A 21,694-nucleotide genomic window follows, 5' to 3' on the forward strand; every position below is an offset into this window, starting at 1 on the left:
AGAGCAGCCAGTGCTCTTAACTGCAAAGCCATCTCTCCAGCCCTCAATATTTTTATCTATTTTTGTATGTGTGTTTATGGGTGTGCCACAGGGCACATGTAGAGGTCAGAGGATAATTTAGGAGAGTTAGCTTTTTTGTTCCATCATGTGGGTCCCAGGGATTGACCTCAATTACACAGGTCCTCAGGCTTGATAGCAAGAGCCTTTACCCACTAAGCTACCTCTCCAGCCCAGACCAAAAAAAAAAAAAATCTTAAAAGAAGTCTGTAAACCTGGGCCTAGAGCAATGGATGAGCAGCTAAGAGCACTGGCTGTTCTTGCAGAGAAACCATTTGGGTTTAGGTCCCAACACCTGCATGGTGGCTCACACCTCTTGTGACTCCAGTTCCAGGGATTCCATATTCTCTGGCCTCCTCAGGTACCAGATACATACACGGTACACAAACATAGGTGAACATACATACATGTATGTGTATACACACAGGTAAGACACACATAAAATAAAATACCATATTAAATTCTGTAAAATTATAAAAATTGATTTGATAATAATCTAAAGCATCTAAGACAGGTGGTGGTTGCTCAAGCCTTCAATCCCAGCACTCAGGAGGCAGAGGCAGGCAGATCTCTGTGAGTTCAAGGACAGCCAGGTCTTCACAGGTCTTGAAAAACAAAAACAAAACAAAAGAACAAGAGTACTTTCTCATAATTCCTTACATTCTATGAAAGACAGAAGACAATCTCCAAATACCAAAGAAATAAGTAAAACTGTCTCACCAGATACTTCATCCTTCTTCCTCTTCCGTGGCTTAGAGGCAGCAGATTCACAAACTGAGACAGACGATTCTGAGTGGCAGCCTAACTGGGGCACAATTATGTCTTTAAGACCTTAAAAAAAAAGTTTCTGAATTACGACAACTATCTAAGAGAAAGTATATGATCCTAACTAAAAAAAAAAAAAAAAAAAAGGAAAGACCAGTTGCCTACTTGAAAGAACTCTCCAAATCACTGTGTTCTATTTAGGAATGGGAAAGTGGCTTGGATGCAGAGAAATTGCTTAGAGTGTATGAGGCTCTGAGTTCCATGTCCAGCATGTGCGAGCGCACACACATGCACACACACAGTTTGCTAAATGCATTGTCTCAACAAAAATGTTCACCTCTCATTATCAACAGTTTCAACTATGTAATCAAACTTTTATGCCTGTGCTGTGCTGGCTGGAATTCAGAGAAGGGATGCTAGTCAGGAGTGGTGGCTGTGGCCTATAATCCCAGCATGTAGGGGAGGCAGGAGGATTGAGTTTGAGGGCAGTTGTGTTACTTTAGCAAAACACTATGTTTTATTTTTATTTTTTGAGGGTTTTTTTTTTTTCAAGACAAGGTTTCTCTGTGTAGCCCTGGCTATCCTAAAACTTGCTCTGTAGGCCAGGCTGTCCTTGAACTCACAGAGATCCGCCTGCCCCTGTCTCCTGAGCACTGGGATTAATGGTATGTGCCACCTCCGCCTGTCTAACTTTGGCTCTGTTGCTGCTGTGTTTTCAAAAAAGAAGCACTGGTGACAAGGCTCAGCAGACAGGAGGAGTACTCGCCATTCGGGCCCGAGTTCAACTCCTAGAGCCCTGGTAACGGTGGAAGGAGAGAACTGACATCACAGAGCTGTCCTAAGATATGTACATGTGTGCCATTGTACACACAGCCATAAATGCCTATACACACATAACACACACACACTAAAAAAGGAGTGCTTTTTATCTGTGCTATCTAGCACCTGAAATTAAAGGCTATTAGGACAAGTTCCAAAGGCAGCAGTGGTGCGCTTTCACTGCATTTTATAAACACTGAATAACTGTCGATCTCCCACCTACCGCTGGCATCAAAATTTAGGAAGTCCGAGAATTCCTGAGCCAATGTTTCATCACTGGCGAAGGCACAGAGGCAAGCAAAGAAGTGGATGCACCTCGGGGCTGCCTCAGCCTTGGGGACGTTGGCCTTGTGTGACTTCAGAGTCTGGCAGGAGCAGAAGAAGCGTCGCTCTGACAAGCTTCTGGAGCTGATTTTCTGCATGAAGGACGTGTGCAAATAGCCCAAGCTGTGCTTTTGGCTCGCCTTGCATTTCACTACCATGATGTTTTTAGTGACTCTCTGAACCAGGGGACCCGTAGGTTCTGTGGCCAACTGCCAGATGGTCTGTTTGGTTTCTGGGGAGGCCTGTATAGCATTCAGGACTGAACTCTTCAGCGTCAGAGGGGTGGCCTCTGCCTGGCAGTTTACTGCTAGCTTGATGTGCTGACACTGGTTTTCCACGATGCCTTGAGTGGCAGCTTTCAAACATGAGGGGACATAACAGCGGCCAGAGCTCAGCTGAGTGATGATTGTCCCATCCACTGTCTGGATTGTCGTCTCTGAAACACCAAGCTCCACAAAGCATCGGTAGTCAGGGCCCCGGTCTCTTTGCCGCACAGAGTACACCTGTACATCAGTGCCTGTGATGATTTTGACAGCTTCAATACTAGGCTGCTTCCGGGCACCATAGCGAAATACGGCTCCACATGTCTTGTTCTTACAGCTCAGTCCACGGGTTCCATTGTACGTACCACAACGGGGACACTTCCTGATTCCCCTCAGTGTGGCCTTCCCCAAGTCAGACAAGAAAGCTGGGACTTTAGTCCTCTGAGAGTTTGGTTCCATTGTTCACAGCCCCTAGAAAGAAAGGAGAATACATTTACACAAAGTTAATGTTGAGAGAGAAAAAAAGAGAGGGAGGGCTTTCTATTTATTTATTTTTGACATTGAGTCTCACTTTGTAGCTCAGATTGGCTTGTAAAAATGCAGCTGTGCAGTTGGGAGATGATATGGCGCACACCTTTAATCCCAGCACTCAGGACGGAAGAGGCAGGCAGATCTTTGTGAGTTCAAGGCCAGCCTGGTCTACAGAGTGAGTTCCAAGACAGTCAGAGATACACAGAGAAACCCTGTCTCAAAATAAAAGCCCCCCCCCAAAAAAAACGAACAACAAAATATAGCTGTGCTAGGTAATTCCCACTTGACACAATCGAGAACTACTTGAAAGGAGGCACCTTCAACTGAGAAAATGACTTTGTAAGGTTGGGCATTTTCTTAATTTGTGGTTGATGATGGGGGAGCCATTGTGGGTGATGCTATCCCTAGGCTGGTGGTCAGAAAACAGGCGGAGCCAGGTGGTGGTGCACGCCTTTAATCCCAGCACTCAGGAGGCAGAGACAGGAGGATCTTTGTGAGTTCGGGGCCAGCCTGGTCTACAAGAGCTAGCTCCAGGACTGGCTCCAAAGCTACAGAGAAACCCTATCTTGAAATACGAAAAAAAAAAAAAAAAAAAAAAGTAGAGCAAGTAAGCAGCACTCTTCCATGGCTTCTGCCTCCAGGTTCCTGCAGTTTGAGTTTCTGTCCTAACTTCCTTTGATGAGTGAACAGTGATATGAAAGTTTAAGCCAGATAAGCCCCTTTTTCCCAGCTTGCTTTTTGGCTTCGAGTTTTGTTGCAGAAACAGTAACCCTAACTAAGACAGTAGCCCAGGCTAGTCTCAAATTCTTCCAGATTCTCCTGCCTTAGCCTCCTTAATTGTTGGGACTGGAGAGCTGCTTCAGCACTGCATAAACTGAAGATGCCTGTACCCCAGTACTCAGGAGGTAGACAAGAGGAATATGAACTCAGTGTCATCCTCAGTTACAAAGGCGTTCAAAACTAACCTGGGCTACATGAGAACCTGTCTCACTAAGAAAATACCAGAGTGCAGGGAAGATGGGTTACTTCCCTTTTACTGGTCCTCCAGAACCTGGCCCAATCCTTTCCAATCCTACCTGTACCCACTGCCAGGGCACCCGGAGAACAGTGGCACCTGTGTCCATGAGACCTCAAGTGTGTCCCATTAGTCTGTGATGATCAGACGGCACAGACAGGCATGCTCACGTGCACTGAGATGTGCCCTGGCCTAAGTCTTCTGAAGGCTGATCATTGTTTGCTGTAACAATGCAGACATTCTGTTTTCCCCTGGCAAAGCTCTTGCTCAGGGTTCCAGTCAGATTCCAGCTCCTCTAGATAGAGATCTTGGCAGCCTAAAGCAAAACAAGAGAAGACAAATGTCATATGACAAAGATGGTTCCTTCTACTTAAAAATAGGCAGGGGCCATTTCTAACAGGGCCGGGACCACTCAGCAGCAGAGCACAGGCATAGCCTACGTGACGTACTGGGCAGTCCTCAGAGCAGAACACCAGCATAAGCAAAAGGCCCCATGGGATCTACAGCCCAATGTTTAACAATTATTTGAGAAATATATGTCAGATACTGCTATGAAAATTAACAGTTTATACTTTTAACAAGAAAGTAATATAGCAATAATAACGCCATTATACAGGGCTGACAAGAGCACTAGAATTTACAGTATAGAACTGGTCACTCATCTTCCCTAATGTAATACATAATATCTTTGAGTCCCTTATGTTTTCTTATTTTTCATTGAATTCTTTGTTTTATTTTGTTTTTCGAGACAGGGTTTCTATGTGTATCCCTGGCTGTCCTGGAACTCACTTTGTAGACTAGGCTGGTCTTGAACTCAGAGCGATCCACGTGCCTCTACCTCCTGAGTGCTGGGATTAAAGGCATGAGCTGCAACTGCCTTTAATGCCAGAAAAGTGCATCAGATCCCCTGGAACTGGAGTTACAGGTTATTGTGAGCTACCATGTGTGTTCTGGAAACTGAACCCTGGTCATCTGCAAGAACAACAAATACTCTACCACTGAACTATCTCTCCACCCTTACGTCTAATTTTTTGAAACAGAGTTTTTTACTGAACCTGGAACTCACCATTTTGTCTAGACTGATTGGCAAGCAAACCCCAGAGATCCTCTTGGCTCTGCCTCCCAAGCACTGGGATTACGGGTATGCACCTCTGTGCCTGACTCTATGTGTGTTCTGTGGATCAGAATTTAGGTCCTCATATTGCAAGGCAGGAACTTCACCATAAGAACCATTTTTTCTTTTCTTTTCTCCCTCCCCCCGTCCCCCACCGAGACAGGGTTTCTCTGTGTAACAGTCCTAGCTGCCCTGCAACTACCTCTTGCAGACCAGGTTGGCCTCAAACTCACAGAGATCCACCAGCATCTGCCTTCTGAGTGTTGGGATTAAAGGCATGTGCCACCATCACCCGGCTAATGCTTTTTTTTTTTTAAAGATTTATTTATTTATTATGTATACAACATTCTGCCTCCAGAAGAGGGCACCAGATTTCAATACAGATGGTTGTGAGCCACCATGTGGTTGCTGGGAATTGAACTCAGGACCTCTGGAAGAGCAGCCTGTGCTCTTAACCACTGAGCCATCTCTCCAGCTCCCAATGCTTTTTTATTAAAAGAAAAAGAGATAATCTACTTGTGATTCTTTTTAAAAAAAAATTTAGGGGCAAATCAGATTGTATAACATACTGCCAATTCTATATAAAAATCATAGAGAACTAACTTTACAAATACACATACACATGCATATTTGTATTAGCTTGTGCACAGTCTTTTTGCTTTGTTTCTGGGACAGGGTCTCACTATGTAGCCCTGGCTGGCTTGAAACTCCTGGAAATAATGAGATTCACTTTCCTCTGCCTCCTGATTAAAGGCATGAGGTAGCATACCCAACTAATTAAAATGTTTCCAAAGATTTATTTGTATTGTGTATCTGTCTGTATGCGGATGCCTATGGAGGCCAGAAGAAGGTATGGGATCCTCTGGAGCTGGAGTTACACGCAGTTAAAAAGCTGCCTGATTCGAGTGCTGGGAACCAAACTCTTGTCCTCTAAAGAGCAGCAGGCACTTTTAACTGCTGAGCTATTATTCTAATTCCTGCAAATCTTTATTTAATGCAGTATTTCAGTGTATTGATAGGTCATGTTTGTTTATCCACATTCCCCCCCCCCCCCAAGACAGGGTTTCTCTGCATAACAGACCTGAGTGTCCAGGAACTAGCTCTGTAGACGAGGCTGGCCTTGAACTCACAAAGATCCACCTGCCTCTGCCTCCTGAGTGGTGGAATGAAGGGTGTGCACCACCACCACCTGGTCCTTTTTGTTTTGTTTTGTTTTTTGTTTTGATGGCTTGCTGGCTTTTTTGAGACAGGGTTTCTCTGTGAATCTCTAGCTGTCCTGGAACTCACTCTGTAGACCAGGCTGGCCTCGAACTCACAGAGCTCTGCCTGCGTCTGACTCCCTGAGTACTGGGATTAAAGTACCACCACCTCCCAGTTCCTTTATTTTTTTAAGTTAGGGTTTTACTCTGTGACCTGGAACTTATTATGTATCCCAGGCAGGCCTTGAACTCTTGATAATCCTCTTGCCCCAGTCTCCTACGTGACAGGATTACAAGCATGGACCACAATGCTGGGTTATATATTTCAATACATGTAAACATTGTGTAATGTTCGAACACAGTAAACATGCTTATCTCCTCTGAAAACTGAACATTTTCAGACCTGAAAAGCTTTTTCCAAAGGAGGTGTAACCTCACTATTCCCACAGACAACCTGAGATTTCTGCATCTGCATAGTCTTCTCCCTTACAGTCATCTGACTCCAGTGGGCATCATATGGTATCTGCTGTAGTGTTATTTACAGACTACTGAATATGTATGTTGAACAAGATTTCTCACGATTAGCCACTGGAAATAGTATGCTGCATGAAAGGAGCTAAATATAGAAGATCACACATTGTATGATTCCATGAATGAAACATTCAGAGTAGGAAAATAAAGACAGAAAGAGTCTACTGGTACAGGGCTGGATGGAGGAGGGACTTAGTAGTGATGGTTACCAGGTTTCTTTTGGGATGATGAAAGATATTATACAACTCTATGAAATGTTTTTCAATTCTGTAGATTTACAAGATCTCTTGATCTTGTAAAAAAGGGGGTGGGGAGGCCAGTGAGATGACTCAGGGGTTAATAGCAGAGAAACTGGGTTCAGCTGCCAGGACCCACATGGTTGCTCATGACCATCTCTACCTCCTGCTCTAAGGGATCCAATGCCTTTTCACTTCTGAGGGCACCAGGCATCTGGGTGGTGGTATACAGATACTCATGTACATGAATAAATCTAAAAAAAAAAAATTTAAAGCAAGGGCTGAGATATAGTTTAATCATAGAGTGCTTACCTGGAGGCTTCTAGTTTCAGTCCCTCGTACCAATTAATTTTTTTTTTTTTTTTTAAAAAAAAAAGCCATCATGTGAGTTCAAGGCCAGCCTGGTCTACAAAGTGAGTTCCAGAACAGAAAACCGTCTTAGGGAGGAAAAAAGTCACCAGAAAAGAGCTTTAGAAGAGTTAGGATTTTATATGGAAAGGACTCTATAGGAGTTACAAGCCTGGAAACGAGGTAAAGTAGTGTACTTCCCAGCATGCTGAAGGCCCTGGATTTAATCCCTAGCACTGTAAGTCACACAAATAAACCAGTAAGTAAAATTTAAGCAAAGTACTTATTAATAGAATGTATTCATTGTTACATTGTTAGTGTGTATTTATCTCACCATTCTGTTGGAAAGGATGTAAATAAAAATATGCAGTAATAAACACTTTGCTTTAACAATTTCACTTCTAAGATATCCTAATTTGTATGTATATATTTTCATTTTTACTATTAATCACATGTCCATGTGTGCCTGTGTCAGGCTATGTCATGAGTACAGGCATTCTGGAGGACAGATGCACTGGATACCCCTGGAACTGCAGGTATAGGTAGTTGTGAGCTACTAGACATGGGTGCCAGGAATTGAACTCAGACTGTTTGCAAGAGCAGTATGCACTCTTAACCACTGTGACATCCTTCCAGCCCCTACTCTGCTTTTTGAAATAGGGTTTCACTATGTACATACACCTGGGCTGTCCTTGAAGTCAATATGTGGACCAGGCTGGCCTCCAAATCACAGAGATCCTCTGTGAGATTTCCTAACTGAGGAACAGGAAGAGAACTTTCAGTAAAGAACTAAGTACAGTGTAACTAGGTAATGGGCTACTGTAAAACGACTAAAAGTGGTATCTGTGTAATAAACACGTATCAACACATGCTGTGGAGTGTAAAAAGGGTGGTGCTTTGGGTATGCTATGTTTGTTTTAAAAAGAAAAAGAACTTAATGGGGGCGGCTGGAGAGATGGTTCAGTGGTTAAGAGCATGCACTGCTACTAGAGGACCCCAGTTCGGTCACCAGCACAACATCAGGGGGCGCACAACTTCCCATTAACTCTAATTCCAGGAAACCAACCCCTTTGGCATACTGAAAAACACACACACATACACACATTTTGTTGTTGTTGTTTTAAAAAAAGAAAGGACACAGTATTGATGTCTATTGTCTCAGCAGTGATCTGAGACCTGGGAAATGGAGATTTACATTTCATTTTTTACTATTTGAATTTTAAAACGTGTACTCCTATGACTCATTACAGTTTTCTTCTTTTTTCTTTCTGAGACGGAGGGCTTCCTAGACCAGGCTAGCCTTGAACTCAACAGACCCGCCGGTCTCAGGCAGAATTTTGGGATAAAAGCGTGCGCTACCACGCCCAGCTAGTGTTGGGGAAGGGGGAGACGGGGGAAGTAGGGTCTGCGACCTAGCCTAGCTGTCCTCGAACTCGAGATCCTCTTGCCTCTGGGATGACAGGCAGCGCAACCGAGCCCGGCTTGCAGACTGTCTTTAAAGGATACACAAGGAACGCGACTTGTGAAGAAGCTGCGCTGGAAACCTGAAGGGTCTCGGGATGGTCGATTCTCTTTACAAAGAGGATGAACATCGCCTGGCTCTGGCAGAGGGAACCCAGGAACTAGGTGGGTTTCGCCCTGAAGCCACCCAGCTGCACATCGGTGTGTGGGACGCTGGTATGGGACGTGTTTAGCGCTCCGCAGATGAGAAGGAACTGCTGGAGTAGCACATTCACTGAAGGGATCTGTGGAGGCGCTATTTAGGGATGAGACTGTCGGATTGGGCCGAAGTGTCAAAGGTCGCAAGCCTTCACTGAGTGTGGGGAATCAGGTGGGTGTCTGTCAGATCACAGAGTCCAGGCCTCAGTCCCACCGTGTTTAGGAGCGCGCGCCTAGGCGCCGCTTCCGGGACCATCCGCCTGCAAAACGCATTTCCCATGCGACCTGCATCCCGGCATCCTCTGCACGACACTCACTTCCGGTGCCAAGTGAGGCCCTAACAGAAGTGTAACTACCCCGACACGCAATTTCTAGAACACATTCTCCGCCTTGACTCCCACCCCCAGCTGTGCCCGGCCGCTGCCCAGCCTCTCACACAGGGCTCCCTTACCTGTCTCGCACCTCTAGGGACCTCTCGATGGCGACCGCCCTCGCCGCCTCTCTCTTTGCCTGTTGCGGCCTTTTACAAACGCGGTCAAACTGTTCGCTGTAACGAGAGTCGTTATTGGTCAGAGTCACCCACGTGCCTCAAGGACCCGCCCACCCCAGCTGGAGAGGCAGGATGGGATTTGTAGTGTTCAGCTGAGAGCGCTGCTTTTCGGATATGATCTAGTGACAGAAACAGCAGAGAAGACTCTGGCTGTCACACGTTCGTGGGCTTCTTAGCTTGACCTAGAGGTACAGAAAACACCCCTATGGCCCCGACTACTTTGAGCCGAAACAACTCTGTACTGAAAACAGTGTTATTGACGCTCTATCTTATTAGCAGAACCAGCTGCAATTTCGAGTTTGCGTCGCGCTGTTTCATTTGTATGTTCTTTTCCTCCCGTAAAACTTGCCCATTAGCTTGAACGCTTCTCTCTTGGAATGAGCCGAAACAGGCTTTATGTACATTCGCTTTTCAGAATCATATAGAATAAATCTAAATTCTTCAGAAATTTTTCAGTTACTCCAAATAGCAATGCCGTTTACGTGAGGCTTGCCTGTAGGACAATTCTCTACCCTGACTACTTACTGGGGTGGAGCTGTAGGAAAACTGCTTTACTCTCACCAAATTTTGCTCTTCTCAGTCGTAGAAGTGGTCTTTCCTGGGATCAAATTTCCTAATATTGTTTCAGAAACTGAAGGAAGAAGTTAAAGAAGAGCTCTTTCCCCTCTCCACAGTTGGCTTAAAAAAATTCATACTCGTTCTCGAATCATCCGGATGATTTTTTTTTTTTTTAAACAAAAACATGGCTCTTCAATAGCTCAGTTTCTGTAAGAGATGGTTGTGAGCCACTGTCTGGTTGCTGAGAATTGAACCCAGGACCTCTGATAGATCGGGCAGTGCTTTTAGCCACTGAGCCATCTCTCCAGCTCCCAAACCTGCCTTTCTCCTTTGCCCAAGGGTTCAATGTCAGACTGTCAAGTAGAAACATTGCAAGCACTTTCTGTGTGCTGTTTCTTTCTCATTCATTGTACTGTGGTTCATGAAAAACCCCTTGATGCTCACCTCTCTGTCCTTAAAGCCAACCAGTTGGACCCTCACATTATGCTCTCCCTTATAAAGATTTCTTGGAACCCACGGCTGTGCTAGCCTGCAACTCTTTCCAATTGCCCTAAACTACAGGACATTTAGTTAAGCCATTCACTGCATTGCATGTCCCCTGTGGTATCTGGCAACCCCAACTGTCTCCCTATTGGTGGAATGTTTCTCCACTTCCGTTAGGCCTGCATATTCCTGTTCCTGTGGTAAATGGGTTCCTTGAACGGGTCAGAACCTCAGCTGTGGCTGCAAGTATGTTGCTCTATTTTTCCTTCTCTCCCCACTGTCTACAAATAATAGTTGCTCTCTGTACACCTACTTGACTATTGTCTGTCCACTAGTCATTAGCCAATGTTTGCTTTGTTCCAACCTTTGTTAACAAATCTTTCATCACTCCCTTAAAACTAAAACAACTTTAAAAAAATTTACATGGGTGTTTTTCCTGCCCATACATACCTGGTGCTGGTAGAGGAGAGAGGGCATCAGATCGCCTGGAATTATAATTATAGATGGTTCTCAACTGATACTTGAGTGCTTGGAAGCAAATGCTCTTAACAGCTGAGCTATCTCCCCAGTCCCAACATTTGATCTTTGTTTCCTGCCTGATAATAAAGTGTTCACTCAAAAACAAATCAGTGTGCTCTGAAGGGCTTATGTGAGAATGGGATAGGATTCTGTAGTGTTGGGATAAACTGCATCAGGTACTGAGAGGCATGCTGTGGTTTCAGTTATCTCATGCACCACTGGAAGCAATGTGAGTGAGGGCTGGAAGAGTAGAAAGAGGTGGTGTGCAGTCAATCCCAGAGGCTCAGACACATTAGGAAGCAAATTGTAAAACGAGCTGGATCCCTTTGTGTGGCAGAAAGGAAGCCAAGGGAGCTCAGGACTAGTAGAGACCTCTTCCTCTGAGAACCCAGGGCTAACCTCCTACCCTGTTGCGAAGGACTGTACTCTGGCATCAAGCAGGTTAAACTACTATCCTTGACCTTTAGCATTCAGCCACTGTGGCTGCTGCTTCTGTTTTACGATTATTTATATAGGTTTTTCAAGAGAGAGTTTCTCTGTGTAACACTGGAAACTTGGTTTCTAAAATGTGTACATATGTATACCAGTGGTTCTCAACCTTTCTAAAGCTTCAGTCCTTTTATACAGTTCCTCATGTAGTAATCCCCAACCATAAAATTATGATTGTCAATTCACAACTGTAAGTTTGTTACTGTTATAAATCGTAATGTAATATCTGATATGCAGAATATCTGATGTTATCTTATTCCCAAGGGAACTTGGACCCCTAAGTTGAGAACCACTGGTATGTGCACCTGAATGAAGTGCCTGTGGAGCCAGAAGAGGGCACCAGGTCCTCTAGCTAACTAGAAGCAGTTGTGAGCTGTCCACTGTGGGTGCTGAGAACCAAACTTGGTCCTCTCAAGGGCAGCAAGTGCTCCTAACCACTCAGCCTCCTCTTCAGCCATGAATCCCACTATTCGAGAATAAAACCACTACCATGGTTTAAAGCGAAATTTGAAGCAAGCTTTAATTAAATAGTAGCCAGGTGGATGGGCTCTGGTCCGGTACATACTCATGTTCCTGGGAAATAATGGCCCAGAATCAAGTAAGGCAAGAGCATAAGAAGAAAAACCCATAATTCATTGCATTTTCCATAACATTCATCCAGACGTACCTCCAGCCTACATCCAATCAGAGACAGGCATATATCTTGATGTGTTTCCTGCCTGTGAACCACCTGCCCACATGTGATCAAGCACATCCGGTACAGATGAGTCAAACAAACCTGTTTAGTACTGAAAACATGTGGCTTGTTATCTCCCATAAACAGTAGCCTTCAGCATTTCAGGAACTGTCTGTCTTTGGGCAAGGGGCCTGCAGAGCAGAAGCATTTTTGTTTAATGGATCTCTTATGTATTGTAATTAAAACTTAAAATGTAACTGGCTCTCATACAGCCCAAGTCCCTTCTTTCAACTCTTGCATTATACTGTAATTAACCAGGTGAGAAAACACTGCACTGATGGAATTCCGAACATTGGGTGACTTTCAAAGACATCTTGAGTTAAGCAGTAGCACATGCCTTTAATCCAGACAGAGGCAGGACGATCTCTGAGTTCCAGGACAGTTAAGGCTACACAGATTACACAGAGAAACCTGTCTTGGAGAAAAAAAAAAAAGAGGACATTGGAGTCTGTGAAACTGGAATTATGGATGGTTGAAAGCCAACATTAGGAATTGAACCAACGTCCCTTAGAAGAGCAGCAAGTGTTCTTAACCACAGAGGCATGCATCTCTCAGCCCCTAACACACATTTCTTTTTGAAACGATAACACATGATTTAAAAAATAACAAAAATAAAGCTTAAGAAAAAAAGAAATAATAGTTTAATTATGTGTATTTCTAAGGCTATACATACATATGTGCAGATGCCCATGGAGGCCAGGTCTATAACTCATGGTCATTCTCCTGCCTTAAGTTCCTAAGTGGTGGGATTATAGACCTCCTTAATCATACAGTCACATGGAGAAAAAAAAAAAAACAACCCTGCTCAGTTGCAACATCTTTATTTCATTAAGACTGAAAACTCAATGTTTTGGGATGTCTGTCAATAAATAAAATGGAATACTTCTCAGTGACAGTTTCAATGAGAATGGCCCCCATATGCTTACGTATTTGACTGCTCTGTTGGCGGACTGTTTAGGGAGAACGAAGTGTGTCCTTGCTAGAGGTATGGCTCTGGGGATGGGCTTCCAGGTTCAAAAGCCCATGCCAGGCGTTATCCCTTTCTGTCTCCCTTGCCCTCTCAGCAATTACTCCAGCACCATGCCTGCCTGCTGCCATATTTGCCGCCATGATGATAATGAACTTAATCCTCTGTAAGCAAGTCCCCAATTAAACATGTTCTGTTATAAACTGCCTTGGTCATGGTGTTTCCTTACAGAAATAAAACAGTAACTAAGGCAGGTCTTTAATTCCAGCACTCAGAAGCAGAGGTAGGTCAATCTCTGAGTTCAAAGCAAGCCAGGGCTATATATGAGACTCTGCCTGAAAACAAAAAGAATAAGCAAAAACAAACAAACAAAAAACACCAGAAAAAGGGGGCTAGAAAGAAGGCTCAGTAGCTAAGAGCATGTACTGTTGGTTTATATTTCAGTTCCTAGTAGCAATGACTGCTCACCACCTGTAATGCCAACTCCAGGAATTTAACACCCTCTCTTCTGGCATCCACAGGCACCTGCACCCACAAGCACAGCTACACACATATATGATGTATATTTCAAAAAAAGAACCAACAGCTTTAAATATTTATTTATATTTGTGGCCATGGGGTGGGTGGGGTGCACACCTGTGGAGGTAAGAGGACAACTTGTTGAGAGTTAGTGCTCTGCTTCCACTGGGTGTGGTCCAAGGATCACACTCAGGTCATCAGGCTTGGTGGCAGTCATCTTTACCTGCTGAGCCAGGTCACCAGACCAATAAATAAGTAAAAGTTCTCAGAAATCATCACTCGTTTAAAAGATCTGCTTTTTAAAAATTTCTCTGCACATATTTTCACTACCTGAACTACAACCCCACTAGCACCTATTCTTATTGAGTCTAACTGTGAATGCAACTTAGTCTTCTGAAAATGGAAGGGAACTCTATCACAAATCTAAAAGGAAGGTGAGCACAGAGGTAAAACAGGAGAAGGAAACCCTGGACTGCATGTCTCATTTTCACCAGAAGACCAGACTCTGGCTTCAGCTAGGTAAGCCCGCAGAGCCTCTGTGGAACCCATGCAGACCATGGCTTCAGGGATACGGTGAAAGAACTCTTATGAAGCACCTGATTGTTAACAACAGAATACACCAGGAAAAAACTCACACACACAATAATCACTGCAAGAAGATCTCACAGGTCATAGAAAACATAAAGGAATTTTAATATCCAAACAGTCGGGATAAAGAATACTGGCTCCATGACCCACCAAGAGTCATTCAGCTTCTATACAGTACCAGAGAGTAAAATTTGAATGCATATTGCAAAGAAGTTCAGTTTAAAAACCTTAATTTCCTTACCTGATACTTATACCAGGATGAAGTTTTTTAGGTTGAAAATGATTTAAATGATTGAACATTGAAATTTAAACCAACGCCAGCCATGTTCCTAAAATGTCAGTCTTTCATCAGGAACACGTCACCACCACCTTCTTAACAGCAAATCAACGTGCATTTTAAGATCTGTGCAATAAGAACATGCTGCTAATAAAAGTCCTCAGTACTGAGTCAAAAGAAGAGAGAAACTATACTTTTGCACAAAATAAATTACTTGTGCTCAAATGATCCTGTGGTCTATGAGTTGCAAAGGAAGTAAAATTCTTTAATAGAAAAAAATACTGAGGGTACTAAAATAGAAACAAAAGGCATAAGAAAAGAAAAAAAAAAGCTAAAAAAAAAAGAAAAATTAGCCAAAATAGCTTCCTGATGTGTATGGTTTATTTTTTTTTTCAAATTAAAAATTTTTGTTTTAGTATTTTGTTTAAGCTGCTTTTATTGCCTGTCCTGATCTATAGAAGTTTACAAAGAAATAAAATTTTCAAGTATTTAAAAAATTTATTTATCTTCCATAAAGCAAATTTCAATGTATTAGTACTTAAAAATACACAGTGACTTCATGAAACATGAGCACAACTGCATAGAACTGAGCCCAGAGCAGCGCACGTTTCGAGCTGCCTTCCTGGGCTCGCTTTCCAAGAAGACTGGCTTAGAGAACAGGTTAGAGTCAAGTGCTCCTACCTGGAAGATACAGGCCAGGAAATGCTTCCAATTCCAAAGGCCTAAGTAAAATGCGGGGAGCTCTCTGCAGGTCTCAAAACCCACAATTCACAGGGGCTCCTTCCTCTCTGATGTCAAGGAGGAGGTTGTGGTCATCACTGAAACCAAACCAAACCAAGAGACTCTGAAATGTACTAGAAATCCCAAGGCTAGAACAATGCCATCAAAGAGCAAACCTCAAAAATAATGCCGGAGATCCTGGAGATCAGGGACCAAAGAACCAAGTCAAGCCTGTGCTGAGGAGCCTCTTCTTTGACGGCTGTTTAAGGAGGTAGGATTTTAAGGGTTTTTGCTTATTTGTTTGTTTGCTCATATTTTGGCCTCTGAATATTAAAAAAATGTTTTGCCCGGCTGGTCCTTCAGGCTAATTTTGGAGTTCTTAGTGAATCCCAAGCCTGACAGAGGAATATTCTACAGTTTCACAGCTATCATTTGTACACATTAAAGTGGATTTACTTCTTTAAGTAAATCTAAATAGAAAACAGCAAATTAATATATTCCTTTACATACAACTTTGTGTCTCAAAATTCTTGAAAAACAAGAACAGATGAGTTTTTATCAAAGACCATCAAAGTAAGTATGTGATATTCACATGCAAACGTAAAACCCGTCTCACGTCAACTCTTCATGACACCTTTAGGAAGGGAATGACATACAAAGCTTGCTAACTGCAAAATATCACTTGAGGAACTATCTTAGGAAACAACGCATGTAAACATGGATGCTGACCCATGAAGCTGATGTGGGTGAGGACTTAGCACACTGCAGTCTCCTTAGTCACAAGTTGTTGTTTTTAAAGTTCCTGGTAGATGGCAAGGTTTATCACAGAAGATAAAAATCCCTTTAAACAAATCCAACAGGGGATCCTTGAGGCACCTTCTCATATAAAAAAAAGATGAATGTCATTTTCAGTCCATCTGAGAAAAGTTTTCAATCTAAGTGAACATCATTTTTTTCATTTAAGAATATTTTACAGAATTTTCATAAGGCAGGACAAATTTGTGAAAAATGCAGATACAAAATGATATAAACTAATAATTTACATTTAAAAATTCCAAAGGGGTAACAGTGGAGATGATATAGGTCACATAATGCCTACTCTTTAAAACTAACACAGAACCGTGCATACGCTGAAAGTTCTAAAGAACTTCTAGACTTTGCACAAGTTTGGCTTTTCTTTTTACATCTATATTACATGTTTTAAATCCTATCAGGAATGCAAACTAAAACTGCACGCTACCTTAGTGGAAAAAGTTCAACATTGTGCAATTTTCTGCCTCTTAATTTTTAAAAAGTGGGCAGCAAATCCCTGCTTTGTCTTTGAAACAAGGATCTGAGAACTTTATCAAAAAAGATAAGGAAGGCAAAAATTGGGCAGACATCCACCATCTTGTTCCGTTTTAGAAACAATGTGGATGAAAAGTAATTTCATGATTAAAGATGAAACCTTTTAAATAAATACATTGTTATCTGGCATTTGTACGGACTGATCTGATAAATCTTTAAGTAAACAGCAGCTTTCCTACCCTCCCTGTGGCGTCAAGCCCCTGGCTTCCATTCTGTAATCTGCTTTCACTGGGTCTCATACCCTGCCACTCGATACCCAGCCGGCTGGTTAGGAAGCATGCTGCCATTCTGTCCTTGAGGAGGCGGCACACTGTAATTGGGTCCCATCCACGGTGCAGAAGACTGGGTCTGACTGTTAGAGAAAGTGAGAGAAGAACAAGGGAAGGAAATCAATTGTTAAAACAATGTCAGGCCAGGTGTGAGAGGCACATACACAGGGATGCACCTTCTCTCTATTCTTGTTTATAACTTATTTATTTTATTTCATGTGTATTGGTGTTTTGTCTATGTGAGAGTGTCAGGTCCCTAAGGAACTGGAGTTACAGATAGTTATAAGTTGGCATGTGGGTGCTGGGAATTGAATCCATGTCCTCTGGAAGAAGAGTCAGTGCTCTTAACTGTTGAGCCATTTCTTCAGCCTGAAGGGACATACCTTTTCTTAGCTCAAATATAAGAAAAGCTGTTAAGGCAGGAAAAACAAACGCAAAAGTATTTTCTCTTAAAAAGAAGCATCCCCAGCCAGGCATGGTGATGCAAGCCTTGACAGCCTAGTCCACAGAGCTAGTTCCAGGACAGCCAAGTCTGCACAGCAAAATCCTGTCTCAAAAAAACCAAAACTGCTGGACAGTGGTGGTGCATGCCTTTAATCCAAGCACTCGGGAGGCAGAGACAGGAGGATCTCTGTGAGTTCAAGGCCAACCTGGTCTACAAGAGCTAGTTCCAGGACAGGTTCCAAAGCTACAGAGAAACCCTGTCTTGAAAAACAAAAACAAACAACCCCCTCCAAACAAAAAAACCCATCCCCCAAAAAACAAAAAAAACCCCAAAACAATACATACATTCGGGTAATTATTATTTTTTAAAGAAATTACAGCTAAAAAATATTTTTATTTATTTACTTACTTATTTATTTATTATGTATGCAGTGTTCTGCCTGCATGTTTGCCTGCATGTCAGAAGAGGGTACCAGATCTCATTATAGGTGGTTGTGAGGCACCATACAGTTGCTGGGAATTGAACTGAGGACCTCTAGAAGAGTAGCCAGTGCGCTTTACCTGAGTCATGTCTCCAGCCCCAAGAAAATAGTTTTAGGCTGGGCATTTAATCCCAGTAATTGGGAGACAGAGGCAGGCGAATCTCTGCGAGTTTGAGGTCAGCCTGGTATACGGAGTGAGTTTCAGCAAAAACCAAAAAAGAAAAAAGAAAAGAAAGAAAGAAGGAAGGAAGGAGAGGAAGAAAGAAAAGGAAATATTTTTAATCTATTAACTCTTATTCCCTTCGAACTCAGAAAAACCATCTCCCCACTTAGGCCAGATGCACATTATACAAGCCACTCCCTTTGTTTGCAGGCACTCAGGAGGCAGAGCAGGTGGATCTCTGTTTCAAAACAGTGAGTTCCAGGCCAGTAAGAGCTATATCGAGACGCTGTCTCAAAGCAAAAAGACACAGACACATACAAACTTGATTACCAGGAATAGGGCAAACTAACATCTATAATTCTCAAAGAAAATTTTAAAATAGTTTTTAAAAAGAATATTTAAGGTTTTATCTTTACTTTTTTTTAGACTTATTTTTATGTGTTTGGGTTTTTTTTTTTTTTTTTTTTTTTCCAGTTTTTCGAGACAGGGTTTCCCTGTAGTTTCTAGAGCCTGTCCTGGAACTAGCTCTTGTAGACCAGGCTGGCCTCGAACTCAGAGATCCGCCTGCCTCTGTCTCCCGAGTGGTGGGATTAAAGGCGTGCGCCACCACCGCCCAGTTTATGTGTTTGAGTTTTTGCCAGCATGTGGACAGCCTGCCTAACTGGATCTCCTGGCCTGAGATTAGAGAGTGAGCTGTCGTGTGGGTGCTGAGAACAGGTCCTCTGTAGAAACAAGTGATCTTAATCGCTCAGCCATCTTCCCAGCTCCATTAAAGAATATTACTAATCAGACATTTTCAGACACATATACAATATATCTCTTCTTTTTTTCTTTCATTTCTTTTTTGGAAAAAGGACTACTGCCTGAGCTAGCATGGCACTTGCTATGTAAACCACGCCAGCCTCCAAATTACAGACATGTACCAGCCTCTGCCACCTGAAAGCTGGGATTATCATCTGCTCATAGGGAACAAAGTCCAAGGCTGCATTGGCAAACAACAGAAACACCAGAGGCTGGGTTAACGCCAGAATTCTACATCATCACAGGATCAACTTTGACAAATGTCACCTGTGAGACATTGGTTACCTTGGGTATGAAGAACCAAACCTGCTGCCCAAATGTCCTTGATAAACTGTGGAACCTGACTGGGGGCAGACAAGTAACACTGACAAAAGACTGAGGCTAATGGCCCATGTGGTGCAAGTGGGGGACCACAGAGTTTGGGGAAGGAAAGCTAGAGTGAACTTTCATCTCAGAGGCCAAATTCTTTGGCAGAGGAACAGACACACAGAGAGAATGGGGAGTCTTTTTGATAGCTGGAACTCACATAAAAGGAGAGTCTTTTTCTCTGGGTTAACAATGTATATCCAGGGGCTGCAAAAGTTGGCACAGAAGTTAAGAGCACTTGTTGCTCTTGCAAAGGACCCAGATTCAATTCCCAGTACCCACATGGTGGCTCACAACCATCCAAAGTCTAGTTCTAAGTGATTCAATGTCCTCTTCTAGCCACTGCAGATACCAGGGTGACATACAAACATACATGCAGCCAAGAGACTTGCAGACACAAAACATATCTTTAAAAACATGTATTGAAGAACAGATTAGGAGGCTAGAGAGATGGCTTAGTGGTTAAGAATACTGGCTGCTCTTTCCAGAGGACTTGGTTCAATTCCCAGCACCCACATGGAAGCCTCAGTTCTAGGGAATTCAGCATACTCATATAGACACACATGCAGGTGTACATAAAATAAAAATAAATAAATTTTAAAAAAGAATAGGTAAGGAGCTACAGTAACATGAAAAGCTTAGAAACTATCAAGTACTTTTCACTAGAAGGTTGATTTATTTGGGTGTGTTGCTGGAACCCTGTAATTGGGAAGTGGAAGCAAGAGAAGTAAGAGTTCAAAGTCATCATCAGTTTTATATCAAGTTCAAGGCTAGCATGGGCTTTATAAGATCCTGCCTCAGAAAACAAACAAACAAACAAACAAACAAAAAAAAATTGGGACTGGTAAGATGGTTCACTGGGTCAAGGTGTTTGCCACTAAGCTGAAACCTGAGCTAGATCACCAAGACTCATAGGGTAGAAGGAAAGAACTCCCACAAGTTTTCCTTGGACACCATGAATACCAAGTGATATGTGTGTCACACAAATAAACAAAATGTAAAAATAAAAAAGTTGATTTATTATTAAACATCACCAAAATTTATACTGTTGTAATCACATTTCAAAGAAAAAATATTTCTAGGCAAAATTTTATCTTCTTTTGTTTGCATGTGTATGGAGAGAGAGAAAGAGATGGAGAGAGCACACATTCCCTATAGAGCATGTGGAGGTAAGGTGTGAACCTTGGGTAAAATCCTTCAAGGCTATCATTATGCTTAACCCTGGGACATGATTTACTCAATACTTAAGTTTCTTTCTGCTGTTTTCCAAGGTTACAAAAGGCAAAGAGCAAATGTGCTTACTTGAATCCCTGCTGGCTCCACGGCTGGCCATACATTCCATAGGCAGGTACTTGCCAGCCATTAGGCACATACTGGCCAATCTGTTGGGCATTTCCATACCACTGGCCCCACTGGCCATATGCTGGTGGATATCCAATTTGATTTTGCTGCTATCAAGTAAAATTACAACAGATAACTTAGTATTACTTGAATTTCTTTGTATATACAGTCTTAATACACCACACAGCCAAAGCACAGGACCATTACCACAACTGGACTGGGAGAATGTAGCTCAGTGGTAGAATGAGTGCGTACTGAATCTCTGTGAGGCCTGGATTATATCCCCAGCATCTCTCTCTCTCTCTCTCTCTCTCTCTCTCACACACACACACACACACACACACACACACACACAGAAAGACTACTACTGAAACTATGTGGTGCTCTAAATGGTAGTCCTTGGAAGGCTCGGGCAACGGACTAAGGATAAAGACTGAACTTGCTTTTCATAACTGTCTGTAAGTATTTCCTCTAGATTGGGAATGTATGAAGTATAGTGGTTTAGGGTTTCTCACTAGCACATGCATGCTCCATTTACAACTCCCTCACAGAAATCTCTGTGGTGCTGAGTCTGGACCACTACAGTTGCCTAGAAAAAAAAAAGTAGCAATACTAGAGCCTACATATATTTATAGCTTTATATTTTGTTCAGTTGGGCCAAGCATGCTTGTGAGATCTCCAAATCATTGTGAATAAATCTACCAAGTATTAAGAAAAGATTTAATACCCTGTGAGGTGTGGCGGAGCATTTTAAAGTCCACTGTGTGAGCATGAGTCAACTGCGGCGGTCACACTCATCATGTCACCACTGCAATCCATCACACCACTCCGGAACTATAATACATTAGGAAGAGCCCTTATACACTCTGAAGGGAGCTAGAAACTCATTAGCAAGGATTATCAACAAGCTTCATTTTAAAGCAACCTCATTACTAGCCCAGCAAGTCCATCCCAAAGTCAAGGACCCTCTCACCTGTTGCACGGGATTTATCATATCAAGAGTCTCTTTGCCCCAATAGCATTTCACCACATGCCCTTCAATGGTAGTACCATTAACAGAAACAATCGCATGTGCTGCACTTTCATGGGAATTGAACCTATTGGAAACAATATTAAGAATCACCAATATAAACTCTTTTAAGTATTTATGAACACAAACTATTTTTAAAAATCATGAAAAATAAATTTGACTACCATTTGGGGGAGAAAACCAA

The 21,694-nt window shown here is 42.7% G+C and overlaps 2 protein-coding genes across 8 annotated transcripts in view; both read right to left on the minus strand.

The window, feature by feature from the left end:
* C2H2orf42 (chromosome 2 C2orf42 homolog) overlaps nt 1–14,649 on the minus strand; it is a 39,841-nt gene extending 25,192 nt beyond the window's left edge. The window contains 5 exon segments of the mRNA XM_042054486.1: nt 778–888; nt 1,865–2,699; nt 3,836–4,090; nt 9,313–12,327; nt 14,512–14,649. Of these exon segments, the coding sequence (XP_041910420.1) occupies nt 778–888; nt 1,865–2,687 (934 nt within the window). The 5' untranslated portion in view covers nt 2,688–2,699; nt 3,836–4,090; nt 9,313–12,327; nt 14,512–14,649.
* Nucleotides 14,352–21,694, minus strand: part of Tia1 (TIA1 cytotoxic granule associated RNA binding protein) — a 31,613-nt gene continuing 24,270 nt past the window's right edge. For 5 of the 7 annotated variants that reach the window (XM_038319117.1, XM_038319115.1, XM_038319116.1 and 2 more), the window contains 3 exons: nt 21,454–21,577; nt 20,442–20,590; nt 15,026–16,966 (listed from right to left, as the gene is read on the minus strand). In XM_038319117.1, coding sequence (XP_038175045.1) covers nt 16,840–16,966; nt 20,442–20,590; nt 21,454–21,577 — 400 coding nt within the window. In that variant the 3' untranslated portion in view covers nt 15,026–16,839. Of the gene's footprint in view, nt 16,967–20,441; nt 20,591–20,805; nt 21,315–21,453; nt 21,578–21,694 lie in introns of those variants that run through there. The other 2 variants (XM_038319114.1, XM_038319118.1) reach the window with 2 other exon arrangements.

The sequence above is a fragment of the Arvicola amphibius genome, chromosome 2, assembly GCF_903992535.2.
Source record: "Arvicola amphibius chromosome 2, mArvAmp1.2, whole genome shotgun sequence".
NCBI classification, from domain to species: Eukaryota; Metazoa; Chordata; class Mammalia; order Rodentia; family Cricetidae; genus Arvicola; species Arvicola amphibius.